This window comes from Triturus cristatus, chromosome 2_2 (assembly GCF_964204655.1).
Source record: "Triturus cristatus chromosome 2_2, aTriCri1.1, whole genome shotgun sequence".
Taxonomy (NCBI): domain Eukaryota; kingdom Metazoa; phylum Chordata; class Amphibia; order Caudata; family Salamandridae; genus Triturus; species Triturus cristatus.
Window position 1 is genome coordinate 1,126,553,398 of NC_140582.1, and position 20,486 is coordinate 1,126,573,883.

Genomic DNA, 20,486 nt, shown 5'->3' on the forward strand with positions numbered 1-20,486 from the left:
GCACTGCTCTCTGTATATGGAAAGGTTTTCTCAAAGTGATAGAATCATGCATGCAAATGCAATATTAAAGGCACCCGAGTTTCAGAAATTTGCAGCTGTGTGCTTGTTACGAGAGCGTGGGCCGATCAACCTGAATTCAACAGCATACATTGTTATTTGACCTTGACAGTTTCTGCACACAGTGTTCAGACTAAGGTCGCGGTGCACGTCTAGGGATGTGAAAAACAGACCGTTCTCATGTGAAGAAAAAGCAAGCAAGCAGTTTTACTTATAATAACAGCTACCTGTAGTGTCGTGTGCAAAAGCAGCAAAGTAGCAAGATGGCGTTTATCTTCTAAAAACGCTTATGCTAACATAGCAATGTGTGCAGGCAAAACACTGTCTTCACTACAGATGGTGCTATGCCTACAACACTATACTTTAGAGGTCATACTCCAGGTATAGAGAAGCTCTTAATGGTTAAACAGTGACCGGTTGACCAACACTCATCACAGCCTACAGCCTAATGGGAAGATACACTGTACACTCATTACAAAAGGGAAGCCCTGGCATAGAGAATCCTCCTCTAGGGAATACAAGGTTTTGTGGTCCCTTATGTTTGTCTCAATAGAACGTTTTCATGTCTAGTGGTCCCCAAGGTCTCAGGGTGATTATGTATCTTTTTAATGTAAACTGAGATTTGCAGCTTGTTCCTCAGCAATGGCATACTGTGGAAGTCACCAGTGTGGATAATCTTTACAATGGATGCCTGCTGATTAGACTGGGAAGAGAATTTCAAATCATTCGATGGAGAGGGTAAAGAGAGGTGACAAAGCACTCTTCTAAATGGAAAGAATTCCAAAAAGCCTTTAGTGTTTTAAAGCATTTCCATTTTGTATCAATGAGCAGGGGAAGTCTGTACAATGACAGGGGCCTACTTTAACTCTTAGGCTGGAACTCATGCAAGGCAGAATGACAAGCTTGCCGCTGATATCTGAATGTTATTGCATTTGAATCTCAGATCTTTGATAGTCCTTTAGTCATTTAATGTCAAGTGACTGGGTCATAAATCATTTTTAACTGGTGCATGGTGTTACATTAAGGCAGTGCTTTCTCCAAACAACGTTGATAATATGTGACAAGAACAATCATGCATAATTGTTGTGTGACATTTTGTTGTGGTGGTGATGTGTTCTGTTGTGCTGCTGAGCATTTGTGCTGCGTTATCGCAATGTGAGTTTATTTTGTTGAGCTGTGTTTGTTGTGTTCCCTTGTGTTTTGTTGTGATGTGCCCTGTGATGTTTTAGTTGAGTTGTTATATTGCATAGTGTTATGTTATCTTGTGTACTTTAAACAGGTCAACAAATGTTACTTCATTTCCAAACAGGGCAGAATATGCAGTAGACGTTCCTGTGACACACAATCATTTACCGCTGACTAGGATGACAAATAGTGCTTCTCCAGCTCAATTACATACCAAAAATGTTGCAGAAAATGTGTCTTAACTTACACTCTCAGATATCCAGTACCTTTAATTTGACAATGGTAATAAATGTTACTCACAGTACATATACATGGAAGAAGTGTGGTTTCAAAATATATTATGCATATTATTATTATTATTATTTTTCTTAGTATCCAACAGTGATCCAAGATTTTCAAATTGTGTCCTTGGTAAGGGTAATCTTTTCTATCTGAAGTTAATGTAGAGAGAGTACACTATACTGGGGCAGACCTACTAAAGCAGCATCTTTCATGTATGCCAGAAATTGTTCCTGCAAATTGGGATCATTATGCCACAGTCTTAGTTGCCCTGTCTGTATGTCTCTGTTATTTTTCTTGCATTGCACAGCATTCATGTTGTGTTCTTACTTTAGCAATGCATGCACTTAGGAAGTGGATTCCCTGATGATTCCTTTGCAGGAGGTCCTTCTATATGCTTCCAGGGTAATTTAACTTTTCCTGACAAATTTGTGCTCATCTCAAAATATGAAATTTGACCTTATAGATTATCCTCAGATTTGGCAATGAGGTTGTTTGCCTTGTTTGAATTTAATTTGCTCTTTTCTCTTTTTGGACTGACAGTTTGTGAACCTCACTGAACTAGGCACATCCATTCTTTTCATCAAAGTTTGTTTGAAAAGAAAACCCTGGTTTCATTTGAATTAAATATAAAATACCACCTGATCCTCATTTTCTCAAATTTACTGCTTATAAATTGGACTAACTTTTTAACTCTACCACTGCTCTTTTCAAAAGGACTACATCGTAGGCCCACTTGTAAAGAAGACAAGATCTTTATGGACTATACTAAAACTTCCATAGCATCCCTTAACATCATGAAACAGCATTATTTTAATTTCCAGGCTTGATTCTCAATAATGTTGCAAATATGGTATATACAGTAAGGGAAAAGAGGTTTTTACATCTAAGCTGTCTTGAAGAAATGCTCCATTTGATGATTCCTTTTATTATCATTTATTAAAAGCATGTATACAAAGTCATGGTGAATGCTTGACAAGTTTCCTTGACATTCTACAATGCATTTCACAACTATCTGTACAACTGATATTGACAGTGCAGTAGGTTGTGATAGATATTTTCACCAGAGGAAATCAAGCTGGCAGAGAATGGATCATCAGAAAGTGGTTTATTAGATGAGGTGGATTGGGGTCTCCCTCAAGTAACAAAGGCACTAAAGTGTTATATCTAGTGAAAGGTGTCAGTAATTTAAACCTGAAATCATCCCCTAATAGCTAAGGCATAGAGCTGACAGGCTTTGCTTAGAGAAAATGTTTAACCTCTTCAATGCCCGTGACGAGCTGGTCTCGTCATGGGCCGCGGTCGCGCTGTGCCCATGACGAGACCAGCTCGTCATAAACCCCGCCCGCTAATACAACGGCCGGCACAGGGCGGGGAAAGAGGCGGGCACTGAAGGGGTTAAAGCATGTGGAAGTACCAAAACAGTTATGAAGTCACAACCACAACACAATAATAATCCCACTCCAATTTATGAAAAAATGGACACTACTTTAATAAAGAAAATGACACAAAAACAACTGTAATCCAATAAAGGGAACTTAATTTTTAAAGTTTTAAGTAAAAAGAGTTTCAAAAAGTGCCAATGGTAGTCAATGGTCGCAGTAGAACTGGACCTAGTTGTGAATTGAAGGCAACCGCAATGGAGCGCGGGTCGGGTACACTAACCAGGTTTGACCCAGTCGTAGGTTTTACATTAAGACTTAGTCTCTAACATAGAAGTCAAAATACTCAGTGGGGCAAGGCAACAAGGAGGAGTGCTGTATGACGTTGGAAAGGCATTGAACAAGGTGCTGGTGAAGCTGTGCTGTTCATAGCTGGGTCTGGTGGCTCAGTGGGCTAATGCATCCACTGCAAGGGTCTGTGTTTGACCTCATGGTCACAGGTTCAAATCCTGGCAGGTCTACTCAACCTTTCATCCATCTGAGGTTGATAAAATGAGTACCATTGAGTTGGGAAACAATAAACATCTGTTATTCAGCGCTAAGATGCCCCGTCAGGGGTGAACGTGTGCTTTAGAAATATACATGTTATGTCAGGATTAGCTCTGGGTGGGAAAAGTTGAATATTGCCCCCAGCGATGTCCTCTTGCTGATCGCATACTTTCGCTCCTATGCCCGGTCAAGATTTTTATCCTTGGACTTAGGGGCATATTTACAATGAAGTGATGGAGTGCGGCATTAGCCTACCTGGCTTAACGCAGCACACCACCACTTTAGAAACACAGGGCTGCACCATATTTAGTACAATATGGTGCAGCCCTGCGTATCCCCCTGCGCTGGTGCTAAACTTAGCAGCCTAGAGCCAACGCAGGCACCCCTGTACCATAGTGCAAGGGTTCCTGCATTGAGTGGAAGATTGTTCATGTGGAAGAAGGTCTCCCGTCCTGCATATAAACAATCTTTAAAATACGTTTTGTAACATGTATGTGTGCTGCGTAATGCAGCACACATATATAGTGCAAAATGTCATTTCGTTTTGATTGCTTATGTGCAGGAAGAGTCACCTTCCTGCACATAAACAATCAATAGCATTTTGCTGTTTCTATGTGTGCTGTACAGTGCAGCACACATGGAAACAGCAAAATCTAGGAGAAATAAAGCATTTCTCCTTGTTTCGCCAGTTTAAGACCAGGTTTTCCCTGGTCTTAATTTTGGTGCTGCCTCCTATTTACGCCACCCTTATAAGTAGTGGGCAGCATCAAAATCAATGGGTGCTGTGGCGGAACGTCCACCGCAATACCCATTGCCCTCCTCTTTCACCCTAAGTACAGCGTCAAAGGGTGCAGTAAGTAGCTTAACACTGCCATGTAAATAAGACGAGGCCCCTAACGCCATCACAACGTCATTGATGATAGGGGCTTGTAAATATGCCCCTTAGTGTCTTTTTCAGAAATCAGAATCTTCTGACAGAACAGAGCTTCAGGCTGTGTCTGACGAGGGCTCCAAGAAGCTGTAAACATTTTTGCTAGGTGTGTGTGAAATTGTAATTACGCCAGAGTAATTGGAATAGTTTATGTAATTATGGATTATTTTGGTGATGCGAAATTATGTGATTATGACTGCTTGAGTAAATTAGGAGTAATATGGGGGCAACAATCGTACCACAGGAGTACAGAAACAACAAAATAAGAGCGAGCAAACAGTTGCTGGCTACTGCTGTTTATATCCTTTGGCATTTATTGAAATGTTCTTAGCTACAGTAGGGTCCAGGTCAATTCCAGATGGTATTGTCAGGTGGGCATTTTAGGAAAAAATCCTCTTGCAGCTTGTTGTGTAACTGTAGCCACGATGAGGCCAGACAACTGATACCTGCAGTCTACTTATTTGTCCTGGGTGCAAGTGGGAGCAGGTCTAGCCCTTCATATTTCCTCACTGGTCTCAAACAGCAGGTGCCGTCCACAGGTCCAGTGTACTCTGAACAAGGTGTCTTGGGGTGACACATTTTTGTCTATTACTAACCTGAGGGGTGGGGGTGATTCCAGGCCTCTCCTTATCAGGGTAAAAGGTCCCAGGGGTACCAGTACCCACTTCTACAGCAGTTATTGTGTGTCATGCTGCAAAGAACCCCAAAGCACTGCACTAGCCCTTTCATTTATTAAGCCAGCCACGGCAGGTGCAGGTAAGAGCGGTGGGGCAGGAGGGCTGGGTGTAAGGGAGTCAACATACGATGACGAGGGAAAACAAAATAAAGATTAAAAAAACACTTACCTTGCGCTCGCCGCATCGCCGACTCGGCAATGCGGCGAGCGCTAGGTAAGTGTTTTTCTTTTTTTTCTTTTATTCTCCCTCATCGTCCTATGTTGACTCCCCACCACCTTGACCCCCTGCCCCACTGATCTTACCTTCACCGGCTGCGGTTGTTTGGAGCTCAAAAACTTCCAGTGGGGAAAGCTTCGAAGCTGTAACCAGGCAGGCCACAGCTTAGCTTGATAGTTTAGCACAAAAAAGTTTTTTTTTGGGCCACAAAATGCTCTGAGTGGACCCATCCTGATTTTCTTGCCTGTCATGGTTGTTTCCTGGACCAACGAGTCTCTTGATCCTTTCTAAGTCTCTCAGGATATCAGGACAGCTCTTAAAGTCCAGGGCTCCCTCCAGCAGAGGCCATCAGCACAGTCAGCACAGCTCCACTTGCCACTGGTCAATACATGAACATAGCTCTTGTAGCTTTTGATGTCCCTTTAGCCACACACAAGGTGAGCCAACTGATGCTTAATAATCCTGGCTTTAAGTGGGAGCAGGCCACGCCCAGCAGGTATCCTCCTTTCTGAGGACCTGGGGGTTAGGTGCCACTTTTGTACAATTCACTTGCCAGTTGATGGTGGTGGCTCCTGGTCACTTCCCAGCCGATGGGAACAAATGCCTCAAAATGCAAACCTTCTCTTTTTTCAGAACATTGTGTTTGTCTTTCTGCAGGCTAACCCTCTATGTACCTTTCTCCAGGAAAATCAGGATGACTGAACCTTTTTGGTAATGGAGGAGACTGGTCCTCAAACTTAACAAACCGGTTCTGTGACAAGCTCTCCTACTGGATTGAAGACAGTCTGGCTACAGTTAACTCTGGTAGTAAAGAACCCTCTTCTAAAGAATTTAATTCTACAGTTAACTGTGAATGAGCAGGTCCCAAACCAGTTCCTATCAGCTTAATGAAGTTTATGATGACTCTACAACTGCCTTTCCCGAGAGAGGATGAGTTTCATACCTCACACCCAGGTTTTCCTGCTAAAAGGATCATACAATTGTTTCATCACAGGGATCAGTTTCTGCACCTCATCAAGCAGAAAGCAATAAAAGGAGGGGCAGGTGCAGGCATACTAATGCTAATTAGCCAACTGGATCTTTAGGAAGGCAAAGTCTAACTTTTTAAATGTTACTTTTCCTGTATATTGATCAAAAATCAAGATTTACCATTGAACGGATTTGTAATAAATATTAAAGAGAGTCGTTGAATGGACTCGGTAGCTTATACCAAACCAGTGTTATCAAAAATTATACTTTAACTGTACTGTAGATTTTCTATGGAAACAGCTACATCACTTTATAGTGAAAATACCCTTTGGGAGCTAGTAGCTGTAGAAGCTTGCCATGACTGATTTCTCACATGTTCCAGTTTTAAACACTTGGCACCTTACATTGTGAGCTACAAGGCCTGCAAGGGGATACTAACTTAATATTTTTTAAAGCTAGTGTTGCTTTCTGACAAGATAAAGGATATTTGGACAGTTATGACTGCAGGTTTAAAATCTAGAAAAGTCAGGCACAATTATAGGTCTGAAGTCATAATTTTCTTATTAGCCTAATGGAAGGCGCATTATGTGCTTCAGTCCAAAGGTAATATTTAAACTCCATACCATCAATGTATTTGCGGCACCATATACTATAACCTTATTGGACAGCTAAATATGTGAATATGGGTTTAGATAATGTTACCACACCTTAGTGATCAGAGCACAAACACAGCAGACTGAGCAGTAGTATGCTGATGTGCAGAGCAAAAAAAAACTGCAGCAAAGGTCAGCAGAAAATGGGGTGACGGTGCAAAAAGAGTGATTTTCTCACAAACGTTTTCTAAATATTACACCAAAACAATCTATGTGTCACTCAGAGCAATTTTGCCACTGACATGTCATTCAAAGAAAATATGCCATCCATAGTTTTCTTCCCACATCATAGGGAAGAAAGCAGAAATAGATGTCACATGTAACAATTCAAAGCATATTCACTTCTAGGAATTCAAAGAAGCTTGTATCCTACATACCTTGTTTTCGGACATCTTCCACAGCCCCAATTAATTCCTCTTTAAGGTCATGGCTTTCTTTGGCAATCTGCTCTCCTTTTTCCAAAAAGTTCTGAGTTGCCTGTTCTACAGAAGCTGCAAGTACATGAGCTTTCTTCGATCTTCCTTTCTTTTTTCCAGACGGACCCTTGTTGCTTGTATTAACAAGTGTAGTCACCTGATAGAAGGAGAATATTGTAAACATATTTAATGTACACATACTATGTAATCAATGTCAAATTATACATATTTTGTTGATGGGACACCTTCAACTTCCACATTGAATTGAACAATCCATAAATGAAATTGAACATTTTTTCATCAATGAATTATTTTTATCTCCGCTGTATTCTCCAGCCTGCTGAGTAGTTTCATCAATTGTAATCTCTATCCACAAACTATTGAGACTCTCGTAGGCACCACAACATTAATCACTACATTGTACTCTCCAATTTAAGCCCAACGAACTCGAGTAATTCACATATGTGTAATAACTCCTGTTACAAGATTGGTGACAAACACTACCCCCACGTTTTTCCCCAGGTAAATTTTAAAAAGTAAATCCCACTTATATTTACTAGGGGTGGTGCCTTGCACATACGATACAATAAGTACTAAAATACAGGTTTTGCCACATTTTAAAGCTAAAACACAGAATAGGCAATAACAATCACACCCTATAAATTATAAATGCCTCAGTTGCAGTTATCAGGTGTGATATATATTGGACCTGACGCTAAAGCATTATAGTGATAACATAGATCATTGTGACTTAAGTGACGTTAGTCAGATAGTTAGATACTTGCGGTTTCTCGGTTGTTGTATTTCAAGGGTAGTGGCTGTACAGCCTATAGTGTATCTGCCAGGCCTTCAGGACTGGCTCTTATAAATCCACTCCACTTTGACACAGATTCTAGGAAACACCCATGTGCTGTACACATGGTCCGAAAGTACTTCACCAAAGCGAGTGATGCACTGGAGACTTCCTCTGTATCTGGGACCTTGCAGAATTCTGGGCCTATCTGTAGGAGGTGTCTGATGCCTCTTGGAATCTACACTATACCAGTCAGAAATTAGGGAGGTTGTCTTTTCCATCTCCGATAACAAGTTCTCAGTCACTCAGCCTACAATTTGGAAAACTCGATTAGTTGAGCTCAGTGCAAACGTTGGAATCTTCTTTAAGAAGACCTGTACAAGACATTATAAAGAGGACACTTGAAACAACAACCACTGAAACATGTCCTACCACCTATTCTAGGTTCAATGTGACATACTTGAAAGACTTGAGGATTAGTACCAGACCAAGGACATCTTTCAGACATATCCTATTCAATTTTGGATGATGAAATTCACTCTTGCAGAACAAGATGTTTTCCTGGGTAGCCATCACAACCTTTACAAAAACAGCACTTCTAGTGGACAATGGGAGTTGGTGTACCAGAGCAAGTTATAACTCTTTGCTATGTCCTGGAAGACCATTGAAGGCTGATGACCTCTATATATATTTGGGTTATTAGTTGTGCAGGATGGGAGGTCTGCACAAGTCATAGGCCCACAGTTGTTTCCTCACTGGAAACCAAGTAACCCATTGTAGCACAACTCTTTCAGGGTAGCACAGCAGAGCAGTCCAAGGACTACTCCGGGGAGGTGGCGTAGGCTCAAGAAATGATTGTCCAATCAGTGTGTTTTCATTGGAAAATGAAATGTACATTTATTACACACAAATACACTACTAAATGTTGTGCATCAATGTAAAATGGGGCAGATGGCAATAACGTTGATGACATTCTTGAATCACATTTGACACCTAGTGGGTCATGACTCTATAACAACAATACCCCTCATCTATATCAGATGCAACAACATAATTATAGGGTTGCTATTTTTCAGAAAACAGACCTATTGGCTTTGTCAAGGGGACATAATATGAAAATATGACACAAACCGATTGTCTTTGTCAAGGGGTCATCACATCAACATATAAGGCAAGCCTATTGATTTTGTCAAGGGGACACCACATTAAAATGTTAGGAAAGCCTATTGGCTATTTCATGGGGTCACCAAATTGAAACAACCATTATTTGGATTCACCATTAAAATCAAACAGGATCAATAATCAGACATAAATATAAATATTGCAATGTTAATTAATAATGTTTGTTGATTCTGTATTTTTTAAATAAAGCACTTAAAATCCAAAATAAAATGTGTCAGAGTAATTTTTTACACTCGTCATGACACATAAAATGCAGCCATAGGACCAGCTCCTAGGGGTGCCTGCACTTCTGGACCTCTGTCCAAAGAATAGGCTTCAGAAGGCCAGAATACTGTTCAACAGTCTCCCCAGGCCGGGCATTCTATGACGTTTAACACATAGGCTTTACTTTCTTAAAATCCTCCAGAGGTGCTGGGGGCGGTGCTGTTGATGATGTCAACAGAAGTGTCGAATGTCGTAGAAGATACTATTTTAAAGTGCCATACTTTTATGTACATTTTGTCACTGATATCTATCTTTGGATGTTGTTTGTATTCATGACCAACTAGGCTGCCATGATTATATACTTTTTAATTTGTGCAATAGGAAGTGCCAAGATTGGTAATATCATTGTATTTTCTATTGCTATATAGTTGTCAAAATAATGCACGTATGTTTCTTATCTATCAAGTCTCATGTATAGTTAAAGGGCTTGTTTTGTTGACATTCTGTGCACTTGTGAATTTAATAGTGTACTCAATGTGTCAGATTGGCTTTTAGAAAATAATAGAGACCCCTATGATCCTTTCTAATATGGCTCAAATGGCACTTGCCTTTTTGACAGATTACTCAATTTTCTTTTATCTACTTCTCATCCTGCCTGGGAGTTATAGACTGCTGCATTGCACCAGCCAATAATGTGCAGCCAGAGCAATCTCACCCCATCTATTCAAGAGCCACAATTCGGTGTGGATCTAAGATTCATACACCACAGATAACAGTTACTGTAAAATGCATCAGCCACAGAGTAGATATTTGATAAACTGATGTGGCTATTGCTGAGTCCCAACACACTGTTCTGTTATCTTTCTCTCATTTGCATTTGATGCATCGCCAATTATTTGTAAATGTGCATAATGCTTGTGTATCATCACCAGTGTACCAGCTGGTAGAGCGTCACTAGTGACATGATAACATATCTTTGGGCAGATTTACTAACATTGTGCACCAATTTGCATCACAAAAGTAATCGAAACAGGGGCAAAATGTTTATTTGAGATGTATTTTTCACCGCAAATCTCTATTTGCACTGGAAAATAGTCCTAAACTTGCTTGTTTTGCATCAAGGGGGAGTAGCATGGGTAGTGCATGTGTGTTCCCATATAACCACATATGGATGTTGACGCCAAACCCTGTTTACTAACATTTGTGGACAGGGCGTTTTGCCACAAAATGATGCATATTTGTAGTTGGTGTTAAAAAAGGAGAAATTCTTTCATCTCCTCACATGTTTCTTACTATGCATGTGTGCTGCACTGTACCACGTGGGAATAATGAGTTTATCTAGCCATAGCAGTTTGTACTGGAATGGTATCCTTTCAGCACCCAACCTATGCTAGACATCACAGAAGAGAGAAGGAGTGACATATCTTAGTCGATTGTCCTGCTCTCTCACCCTCACACAACACAGTGCAGCAACTTTGCTGCTCGCCGTTACATGACAACTTTGGAAATCTGTCCTTATGTTGCCAGTATCCCCCTTGACTTATGATCAAATAGCTCCCACAACATAATTGTGGCGGTGCCTTACACAGAGACACCATCTTCCAGGACAAAAACCATACTCATAACAATGACTTTCTCTCCCCCTATAACATGTGCACTATCAGCCTAGCATGATACTGCAGTGAGGCATCTTTATAGATTTCTGGAAAATGAGTCTAATGTGAAAAATTCGAATTGGTAGAAACATTGGTGGCTATAGGAAACATTTGCTTATAAGGGACGTGCACAAATTGATGAAAGTAGAATCCTCCACCACCTGCAACTCTGATCACACTATCAGTAATATCGAAGACTATATTTCATAATAGTAATGCCAGCTAAATCTTGAACTGTCACCACCTACCATGGATTTTAATACTGACCTCATAACAGTTTTTGGTTTTTAACTGCAGGTTACTTTAAAGATGGCATTGTCAACACATCCAGTGATATCCAATGGGAAACGTCACTTCATGTCAGAAGAGTATTCTCACAATTGTGTTTCAAAGTTGGGGGTTTTCAGAGTGCATTATAGCCTTAGAGCCCACCGTAGCAGGCTCTACCGGCCACTAAAGGCCCGCTCCAGCGTAAAAGGCCCCAGTCTAAGGCAAGGGCCTTTAACAAGGGAGCGTGCCTTTAATGGCCAGTAGAGTCTGCTAATGAGGGCTCTAAGGGTATTAGAATATTCTGCCCCTAGAGGGCCTCACAGAGCCCGAGGGGGCTGAAATCTTCTCGGGCTCCGTGAGGACTTTGTTAAACATTGGAATGTTGATGATCTGGGCTTCTACTGGTTATTAGAACCTCGGAGCTCCCAACATTTCAATGTTCTAATACATATTATAATTGTAAACGGTATTCAGTAATAGTTTCCTACTTCTTTTAGAGATTAAGGGGGCCCACATAATTGAGTTTAAGATCCTGCATAGGAAATCTACACCATGACATTTCATAATGTGTGTGCTTCCACACCATCTTCCATAACAGCCAAGCTCTTCAGATGGTGACAGAAAATGGGGCCTTTCTTGAATCAAGGTTATGGGATATTTGTGGATGCCAGCTTCTCGATACACCTTGGCTAAGTGAAATGTTCTTAATGTCAACCTTGTATGCCTGGGGTGGATCTTAATGCAGCCTGTTAAAGCCAGATTGAATGATTGTTATCAGGAACAGCAAAACTTTTCAATACATGGAACCCGAATACCTAGCTACAATTCTCCAGTTACAAGAAAAAATAGCTAAAGAAGCGTGTCCATCAGAAGCATCCATATATTCCCTAGGATGAACCACAAATGAAGCACACAGATAGGATCACTGGGGATGATTCCACTACTAAGAGACACAACCAAGACCTTGCTTGCTTTATACATAAAGAGGATTTATAGCATTCCTATATGGAGCACCAGCCTACAAATTTAACCGGTATAAACAATACTGGAATTATGTTAATATACTACCTTGAAATTCAGGTTTTGTTCCTGCAATAGAAATCTCTGAGCATCATTACAAGTAGCCCATTATTTAATGTGTGGGCACTGAGGGTGCTGAAATCTCTGATTGTGATTGGAATGTGGAATAAGGTGGACTACGGTGCAGACCCCGAAATACCAGATGTGTACATGCATTTCATTCATAATTCTTGGACAAATAACAGGCTTTCAGCGGGCAATTACTGGAAGCAGGATATTGCGGTGGGTGGTGGGCAGGGGATCGGCAATAGGGAGAGGACAGAGAAGGGCAGTACTGGGGAAGGGCAATGCTGTGGGAGCTCTATCTGCTTCAAATGAGGCACAGTATCACTTGAGGGTTCGCTGGAGTGAGGACTACATCGTGGAAGACAATAGGTAGAGTTCCAGGTATAACTATAGAAGAAGCGGTTGCTACATGTTTATTTGTGTGCCTTGAATCATGCTTTATGACTTTTATGATGCTTCATGGATCTCTTTACCATGTTGTCAGTAGTTGCACTAGCCAGGTCGACATGGCAGTCCTGGACTGCACATAGGCACTGCAAGCAGGCCTGAGACATCATTTTAGGGCTACTCCTGTGGGTGGCACAATCAGTGCTGCAGCCCACTAGTAGCATTTGTACTACCAGCCCTGGCACTCTCAGTGCACTTTACTAGGGCCTTGCAGGTAGAACAAATATGCCAAACATGTATAGCCAATTACATCACAATTTCCCTAGGGAGCACTTGCACCTTGACACTGATCAGCAGTGGCAAAGTGCCCAAAGCATCTATACCAGGAAAAACGACATCCAGCATAGCATCAAAAATACAGGAGGTAGAGGCAAAAAGTCAGGGGCAACCACGCCAAAAGATGCCAGGTCTAACAGGAGAGGACAGAGAAGGGCAATACTGGGGAAGGGCAATGCTGTGGGAGCTCTATCTGCTTCAAATGAGGCACAGTATCACTTGAGGGTTCGCTGGAGTGAGGACTACATCGTGGAAGACAACAGGTAGAGTTCCAGGAATAACTATAGAAGAAGCGGTTGCAACATGTTTATTTGTGTGCCTTGAATCATGCTTTATGACTTTTATGATGCTTCATTGATCTCTTTACCATGTTGTATTTTCAGACTTTTCAAAGGAGGACATAATCATGTTAAATACACCTGCTATAGAGATGTCAGCTCCTTGGCTATCGAGTACCTTAGGTGCTGTTGTGTCACATCAGTAAGTTGATTACTGTATATTTGCAAAATATGGTAAAAGAAGGGTGACAACTCATCTGTTTCTGGAAATACATTAAGGCCCTAATTACCAGTTGCATGCTACTGGGATTAATTTACCACAATGTAACTTCAGATGCAAAGTTACCATTATGCTGCAGTAAATCTTTTTCCAGTCAGTAATACTGCATGCAATTCCCAATTCTGTCTGGTTTAACATATACATTTACCACTTGCACAGAGCATGTGGTATGTGTAGGCGGGAACCCCTGTGTGGGGTAGAGAGTAAGTTATGGAGAGAAGGGGAGGGAAGGCATACACGTTTTCTGGCAGCGAAGAGTATAGTATACTCCACCATTAGAATTAAACAAGCATTGGTATAGCCAATAGGTCTCACCTTTGGGGCCTTATAAGTATTTAGTTATGCAGCACAATATCGTTTGTGCAACAACATCAACTGTTGCATGGCTAAACACTTATAAGGTCCCAAAGGCGAGACCTATTGGCTATGCCAATGCTTGTTTAAATAAGTGTTTAGACAGATCATTGTTTGTAACATTTAATGAAATCCCAAGGTAGGAGGGGATAGAGGAGAAGTTTATTGTAGTTTGTGCGTTGTGGCAGAACCACTACTCATTTAACCTAATAGGGGAAAAGCATATGCAGTGATGCAACATCAGCCCTGCAGTGCAAGGGTGCACCCGAGCTCTGTGAGGGATCGGTGGGGGGCACTCAGTAAAATTGGTGGCTGAGGAGGGGAGCCCCCTCCATGGAGCCCCCTCCATGCATTTTACAAGGAATCCCCTCAAGGTTCGTTACACCACTGAGTATACAGTAGTTACCCTATAATGCATATTTGTGTGCTTTAAAACCTAAAATCCGCATGTCAATCCCCACAAACTCATAGTATCTGTTATAAAAATCAGAGACAGTGTGTGTGAGAGAGACAGGCTATCGGAGCTCATAAAAATAGAGATATGTAGGTGTCAGAGTTTAGAAAACTGTGTTCACAGGAGTGTCAGAGCTCGAGTGTGTGTGTCACTCAAAGCTCCAAGCTGCATTTCAGAAGTTTGTTTGTGTGTGAGAACTCAAAGTAGGAGTGCGTATTGCGGACGGAGAACAAGTGAGTGTGAGCCAGGCCACTGGGCTGTGTGTGTGTATGCCTGCATGTGTGACAGCTCTTAGAGGCGAACGGGTGTGAGAAAAAGAACACTCACTGCCTGCTTTCCCATTTTAGTGTGAGTGTTCGAAGAGTGCAGCGTGAGAAGAGGTGTGCGTGCAGTTTGCAAGTACAACAGATCACATGAGCCGTCCGGAGACCAAGGTGTGTGAGGGAGCCGGCGTGCAGGCGAGTGTCTGAGATAGTCCTTGTCATGAGGACTGGGACAAGCAATCAGCGTGTGGCCCGGGCTCCCTCAGACAGGTGTGCTGACCCCCCAGGTTCAGCTCCCCCCACCTCCTGCCGCAGCACCAGAAGATTCCTCTCCCGTGACCCCCTTCTATCCTCTCAAGACAGTGGGAGAGCCGAAACCCGGCAGCACCTCTGACCCGAGTTCCGGTGCGCCCCCACTTACCTCCGGGGGGGCCCTCCCGAGATAGAGACACGACCCCTCCTTCGGCAGCAGCGCCAGCCATCTTACAACGTCAATGCATTCTGGGAGTTGTAGTTTTACACCACAGACTTTAAGGCAGGGATTTCCTGCCGGAGACGGTCGCCAATGGGAAGGTTGCCTGCATCCGGGTCACCTGCCATAGGCTCGCTCCTGCCCGCCGCAGAGCGTTCTGGGAGGTGAAGTCCTTGGGGCCCCTAGCGGGAGCAGAGGACTTCAAACCTCACATTGCAGCCATGCCGAAATACCCGTGCTAACAATTGGATTTTAAACGCGACGTCCTGCCGCCGTCATGTTTCTTCATAGCGCTGTACTACTACCGACCTCGGAAAGCTGAACGGCTGCGTTTGAAGCTAACATCCATAACTCGGAAGCAGGTTCATTCACCTTCTGAACTGTCTTAATGGAAATGGAACATGTTACGAGTCACATTCCACGTGTATCATTTCCAATGACCCATAAATCTTTGAAAATGAGGGCGGCGTGAGCAGTTCGAACCTGGTGAATTAAAACATTTGTCTGCTTCTACAGTCTTGTCAGTACGATACGGCAAAAAGCAGACAAGCCACAGCACTTAGCAGCCACACCAACGGCACATAGGCGCTTTACTTCTCCGATTAACATACCATTCTAGAACAAGGCACAATACATGTTATTGTATTTTTTAAAGTCTTTGAGAGTTATTTGTATGGCGAAGACATGTGGCAAGTTAGCCTGCCATTAGAATATAAAACTATTTCGTTTTCACCTCATACTTTATGTACATTCTGTGTTACCAATCCAATGAAACATAGCCCACCTCATCTTTAAACAAGCATTTGACTCAAAGGGGCTCGCAGGCTAGCGTCTCGGAGTGGCGGCGATCCACAGTGAACACATAGGGGATCTTCAATCCCCCTAAAGTGATAAACAAAACTGCTCATTTAAAGATCCCAGCAAGTTCGGCGCCGGGGCGGGGTCTGCAATGAGCCTGACGAATTGTTCCGTTGAAGGGGCAGGGCAGGATGCCGCGGTGGGCAGGTTGCCTTGAATGCACCATTCACTGCTGCCAGAACCATTGTTATCCATGTCCCAGCGTTGCATTGTGGGTGCAGTTGTCCGTGCATGCCTACAGGTGGACAAAGAGCAGGTGAAAGGTGCCCGGGAGTGTATTCAAGGAACTTTGCCACGCATATGTGAAATGTCGAAGTACAGTATCCAGGTAATCACCATTAAAGCATTAGTGCCCAGTTGAGAGGTCTGTTGATTGTGATAATTGCCCAGTGCAGGAGTCCGAGAGGTCAATGTGCTAGGCTTACGCCTTGAATGAGGGGAATAAACGCTCGGACCTCCCTGCCCCCTGGAGCATGTCATACTTGTAAAGTAGAACAAGCAAAAGCGCGCACACCTCGCGCGGCAGCAGGGGGAGGGAGCCTGCGCGATTCCCTTGCGGGAGCGAGCGGCAAAGTGCGAAAATTGATACCATATGGCGCTGCCGCTCGCTCCCGCAAGGGAATTGCCACACATGCACACGTTGCCATTGAAGGCAAAGGAACGCATGCACGTATTTGGGCGAAAAAGGGAACCGATGGCTAAAGGTCTCCTCCTATGCAGCGCATGTGCGCTGCATAGGCGACACCTAAAAAGGAATGTGGCTCGACAGCTAGAGCGACCAAAGCCTCTTGCAATTTCACCATCCAGAATTACTGCATGGTAAATGATAAAATAATGTCTGGTTCTCCCACAGCCTGAAAAACTGGATGTGGAAAAATTGGCCCACTTGAAATCAGGCAGAACTGAATGGCATGAGGTAATTCCACTCATGTTCTTTGCAAGATTACATTAAAATGTTCCCCTTGAATACAGTCATTGACAGTAATAGAATTTCTTGTTTTCCTCCCAAACACTAAATTTACTGGATGGAAAATGAGCACAAGCAATTTAAAATAACCATTGACTTCTTTATTAGATACTATTAAAGAGATCGTTCATATAGAATGCTATTGGCAGCAATGAATGGTAAATGCATTCTATAAATATGTAACAATCAATCAATCAATCAATCAATCAATCAGTCACTTATAACGCGCGCTACATACCCGTAGGGTCTCAAGGCGCTGGGGGGGGGGGGGTGCCGCTACTGCTCGAACAGCCAGGTCTTCAGCTTCTTCCTGAAGGAGAGGTGGTCTTGGGTCAGGCGCAGGTCGGTCGGGAGGGAGTTCCAGGTCTTGGCGGCCAGGTAGGAGAAGGACCTTCCTCCTGTAGTCGCTCTTCGGATGCGGGGGACGGCGGCGAGGGCGTGGTTGGCTGATCGGAGGTGGCGTTTGGGAGCGTAGAAGTTGACTCGGCTGTTGAGGTAGCTCGGGCCTTGGTCGTGTAGGGCTTTGTGTGCGTGGGTGAGGAGGCGGAAGGTGATTCTCTTGTTGACGGGGAGCCAGTGAAGGTCTCTCAGATGTCCGGAGATGTGGCTGGATCGTGGGATGTCGAGGATGAGTCTGGCTGAGGCGTTCTGGATCCTCTGGAGTCTCTTCTGGAGCTTGGCGGTGGTACCGGCGTAGAGGGCGTTGCCGTAGTCCAGTCGGCTGGTGACGAGGGCCTGGGTGACGGTCTTCCTGGTCTCTGTGGGGATCCACCAGAAGATCTTCCGTAGCATGCGAAGGATGTTGAAGCACGCCGAGGAGACGTTGTTGACCTGCCTGGTCATGGAGAGGGAGGAGTCCAGGGTGAAGCCCAGGTTTCGTGCATGGTCCGTCGGTTTGGGTGCGGTGCCCAGGGCGGGAGGCCACCAGGAGTCGTCCCAGGCGGAGGGTGAGGAGCCCAGGATGAGGACCTCCGTCTTGTCCGAGTTCAGTTTCAGGCGGCTGGACGTCATCCACTCGGCTACCTCTTTCATCCCTTCGTGCAGGTTGGCTCTGGCGGCGACGGGGTCGTTGGTCAGGGAGAGGATCAGCTGGGTGTCGTCGGCGTAGGAGATTATGCTGAGGTTGTGTTTGCGTACGATGGCCGCGAGAGGGCTCATGTAGACGTTGAAGAGGGTGGGGCTCAGAGATGATCCTTGGGGGACGCCGCAGATGACTTCGGAGGCCTCTGACTTGTACGGTGGTAGGCGGACTCTCTGTGTTCTTCCGTCGAGGAAGGAGATGATCCATTCCAGCGCCTTGTCCTGGATTCCGATGTTGCTGAGGCGCCGTACTAGGGTGCGGTGGCAGACCGTGTCGAATGCCGCGGAGAGGTCTAGGAGGATGAGGGCCGCTGTTTCTCCATTGTCCATCAGGGCTCGGATGTCATCGGTGGCGGCGATGAGGGCGGTCTCGGTGCTGTGTTTGGCTCGGAAGCCGGACTGTGAGGGGTCGAGGGATCCGTTCGTCTCAAGGAAGGCGGCCATCTGCTTGTTGACGGTCTTCTCGATGACTTTGGCTGGAAACGGGAGAAGCGAGATGGGGCGGTAATTCTTGAGGTCGGTGGGGTCCGCTGTTGGTTTCTTGAGTAGAGCGCTGAGTTCGGCGTGTTTCCAGCTCTCAGGGAAGATGGTGGTGTCGAAGGATGTGTTGATGATGTCTCGCAGGTGGGGTGCGATGACAGCGTCGGCCTTGTTGAAGACGTGGTGAGGGCAGGGGTCGGTCGGTGATCCGGAGTGGATGGAGTTCATCGTGCGGATGGTGTCTTCGGTGCTGATCGGGGTCCAGGCGTGGAGGGTGGTGGTGGGGGGGGGTGGTTGGTCGGTCATGGTGTGCGTTGGTTGGTTGTTGAAGCTACGGTGTATGTCCGTGATCTTGTTGTGGAAGTATGAGGCGAGGGAGTTGCAGAGGTCTTGCGATGGGGTGATGTCGTTGTTTCCTGCGCTGGGGTTGGAAAGCTCTTTCACGATGTTGACACACAGAGGAAGCGTGTCCTAGCAACATGGCCAACAGGAATTGAGCTCTTCAGTTTACGGCTGGCCCGCCGCGAAATCCTGACATAATCCTGAAGTCTGAACTATACCACCAGCCCAGAATAACGCATCGCAACTGGTAGCCCGTGGTACATCCAAAGCAATGACTGTCAGATGTAAAAAGAAAGGAAAAAAGAGCAAAATGAAGGCACTGGAGGTGGGGCCTAACAAGGCCTGGGATGGGGCAGTGGTCTGTGGCACAGTGACTCCGAGAGGGGAGTGCGGCAGAGTCCTGTGGACTGCCGAATCTCCTGGAGGCCCTGATAATTTTGGGGCGTGTGATCTCCCTGCTGCCCCAGTGAGCTCCACCCTCCCCCCGGTGGCATGGAGGCAGTCGGCTGGCACGGGGACGGATTCCGGCAAAGGGGGAGGCCCTGCTGACCTGGACCGGCTGAGACAGAGGGGGAGCCATGCTCCGGGAGCTGTGGAGGCGAGCGTGGCCTAGCTGTGACTAAAGAAGACTCCGACAGCCTCAGGTGGAGTGGTGAGAGACCTGCTACCACCTGGTGGGGCAGGCCCGGTGTGGTAAATCTGGGCTCGGAGCAGGGCATCAAGCCCATTCGGGGCAGGAGGCAGTGAGGCAGCCCCCAACGGCCATCGTAGAGAGTAGGATTCTAGAGGGACGGATAGAGGGTCCCTGTCGACGGCGGAGCAGATGTAAGTGAAGTCAACCGGATTAAAATGAATCTCAACACAAATACCTGAAACGGGGTCTAGGAATGGGGGGAGCGACACTGGGCCGCCCCCTCTCCTCCTGTGAACTTGCCGTGGGGTGAAGAAGATGACGGGGGACCCTGTAGGGCGGCAGTGAATCCTCTTACTCTGGCTCTGAGAGACGGACCACAACTGGGGGCGCCTGCTGGGATGAGGCCTGATGGACACACACCGGCCTCAGGTCTGAATCTGCAGTTTTAGAGTAACTGAGACGGGGCCCTGCGAGGCCGTTGGGCCTGGCTTGAGCCAACACCTGGAGGGGGAGTCAGGTGAGGGCACCCTCCCCCGCAGACAGGCCAGGAGAATAGCAGGGGCCTGGCGCTGTTTGCAGGGGGAGCCTGATGGACTCCTTCAAAAAGCCAAGCATGAGACAGACACTGGATACATGAATGGTGTGCTCGTGGAGCGTCGCACTTGCACATGACATTTGACCCCGGGCTAATTGTGGGTGTGCTGTCACTGGCTAGCTCCTGTGAAGGGAAAAGAAGGACAGGCTATGGAGCGGGTGAGGTATATCACCCTACATTAAAACTCTGGCTGGGACTAACT

General features: G+C 45.1%; 1 protein-coding gene across 3 annotated transcripts in view; it reads right to left on the minus strand.

The window, feature by feature from the left end:
• CTNNA2 (catenin alpha 2) overlaps window positions 1-20,486 on the minus strand; it is a 3,048,772-nt gene that overhangs the window by 2,298,533 nt on the left and 729,753 nt on the right. For all 3 annotated transcript variants that reach the window (XM_085642663.1, XM_085642662.1, XM_085642661.1), the window contains exon 3: window positions 7,276-7,471. In XM_085642663.1, the coding sequence (XP_085498789.1) occupies window positions 7,276-7,471 (196 nt within the window). The remainder of the gene's footprint in view (window positions 1-7,275; window positions 7,472-20,486) is intronic.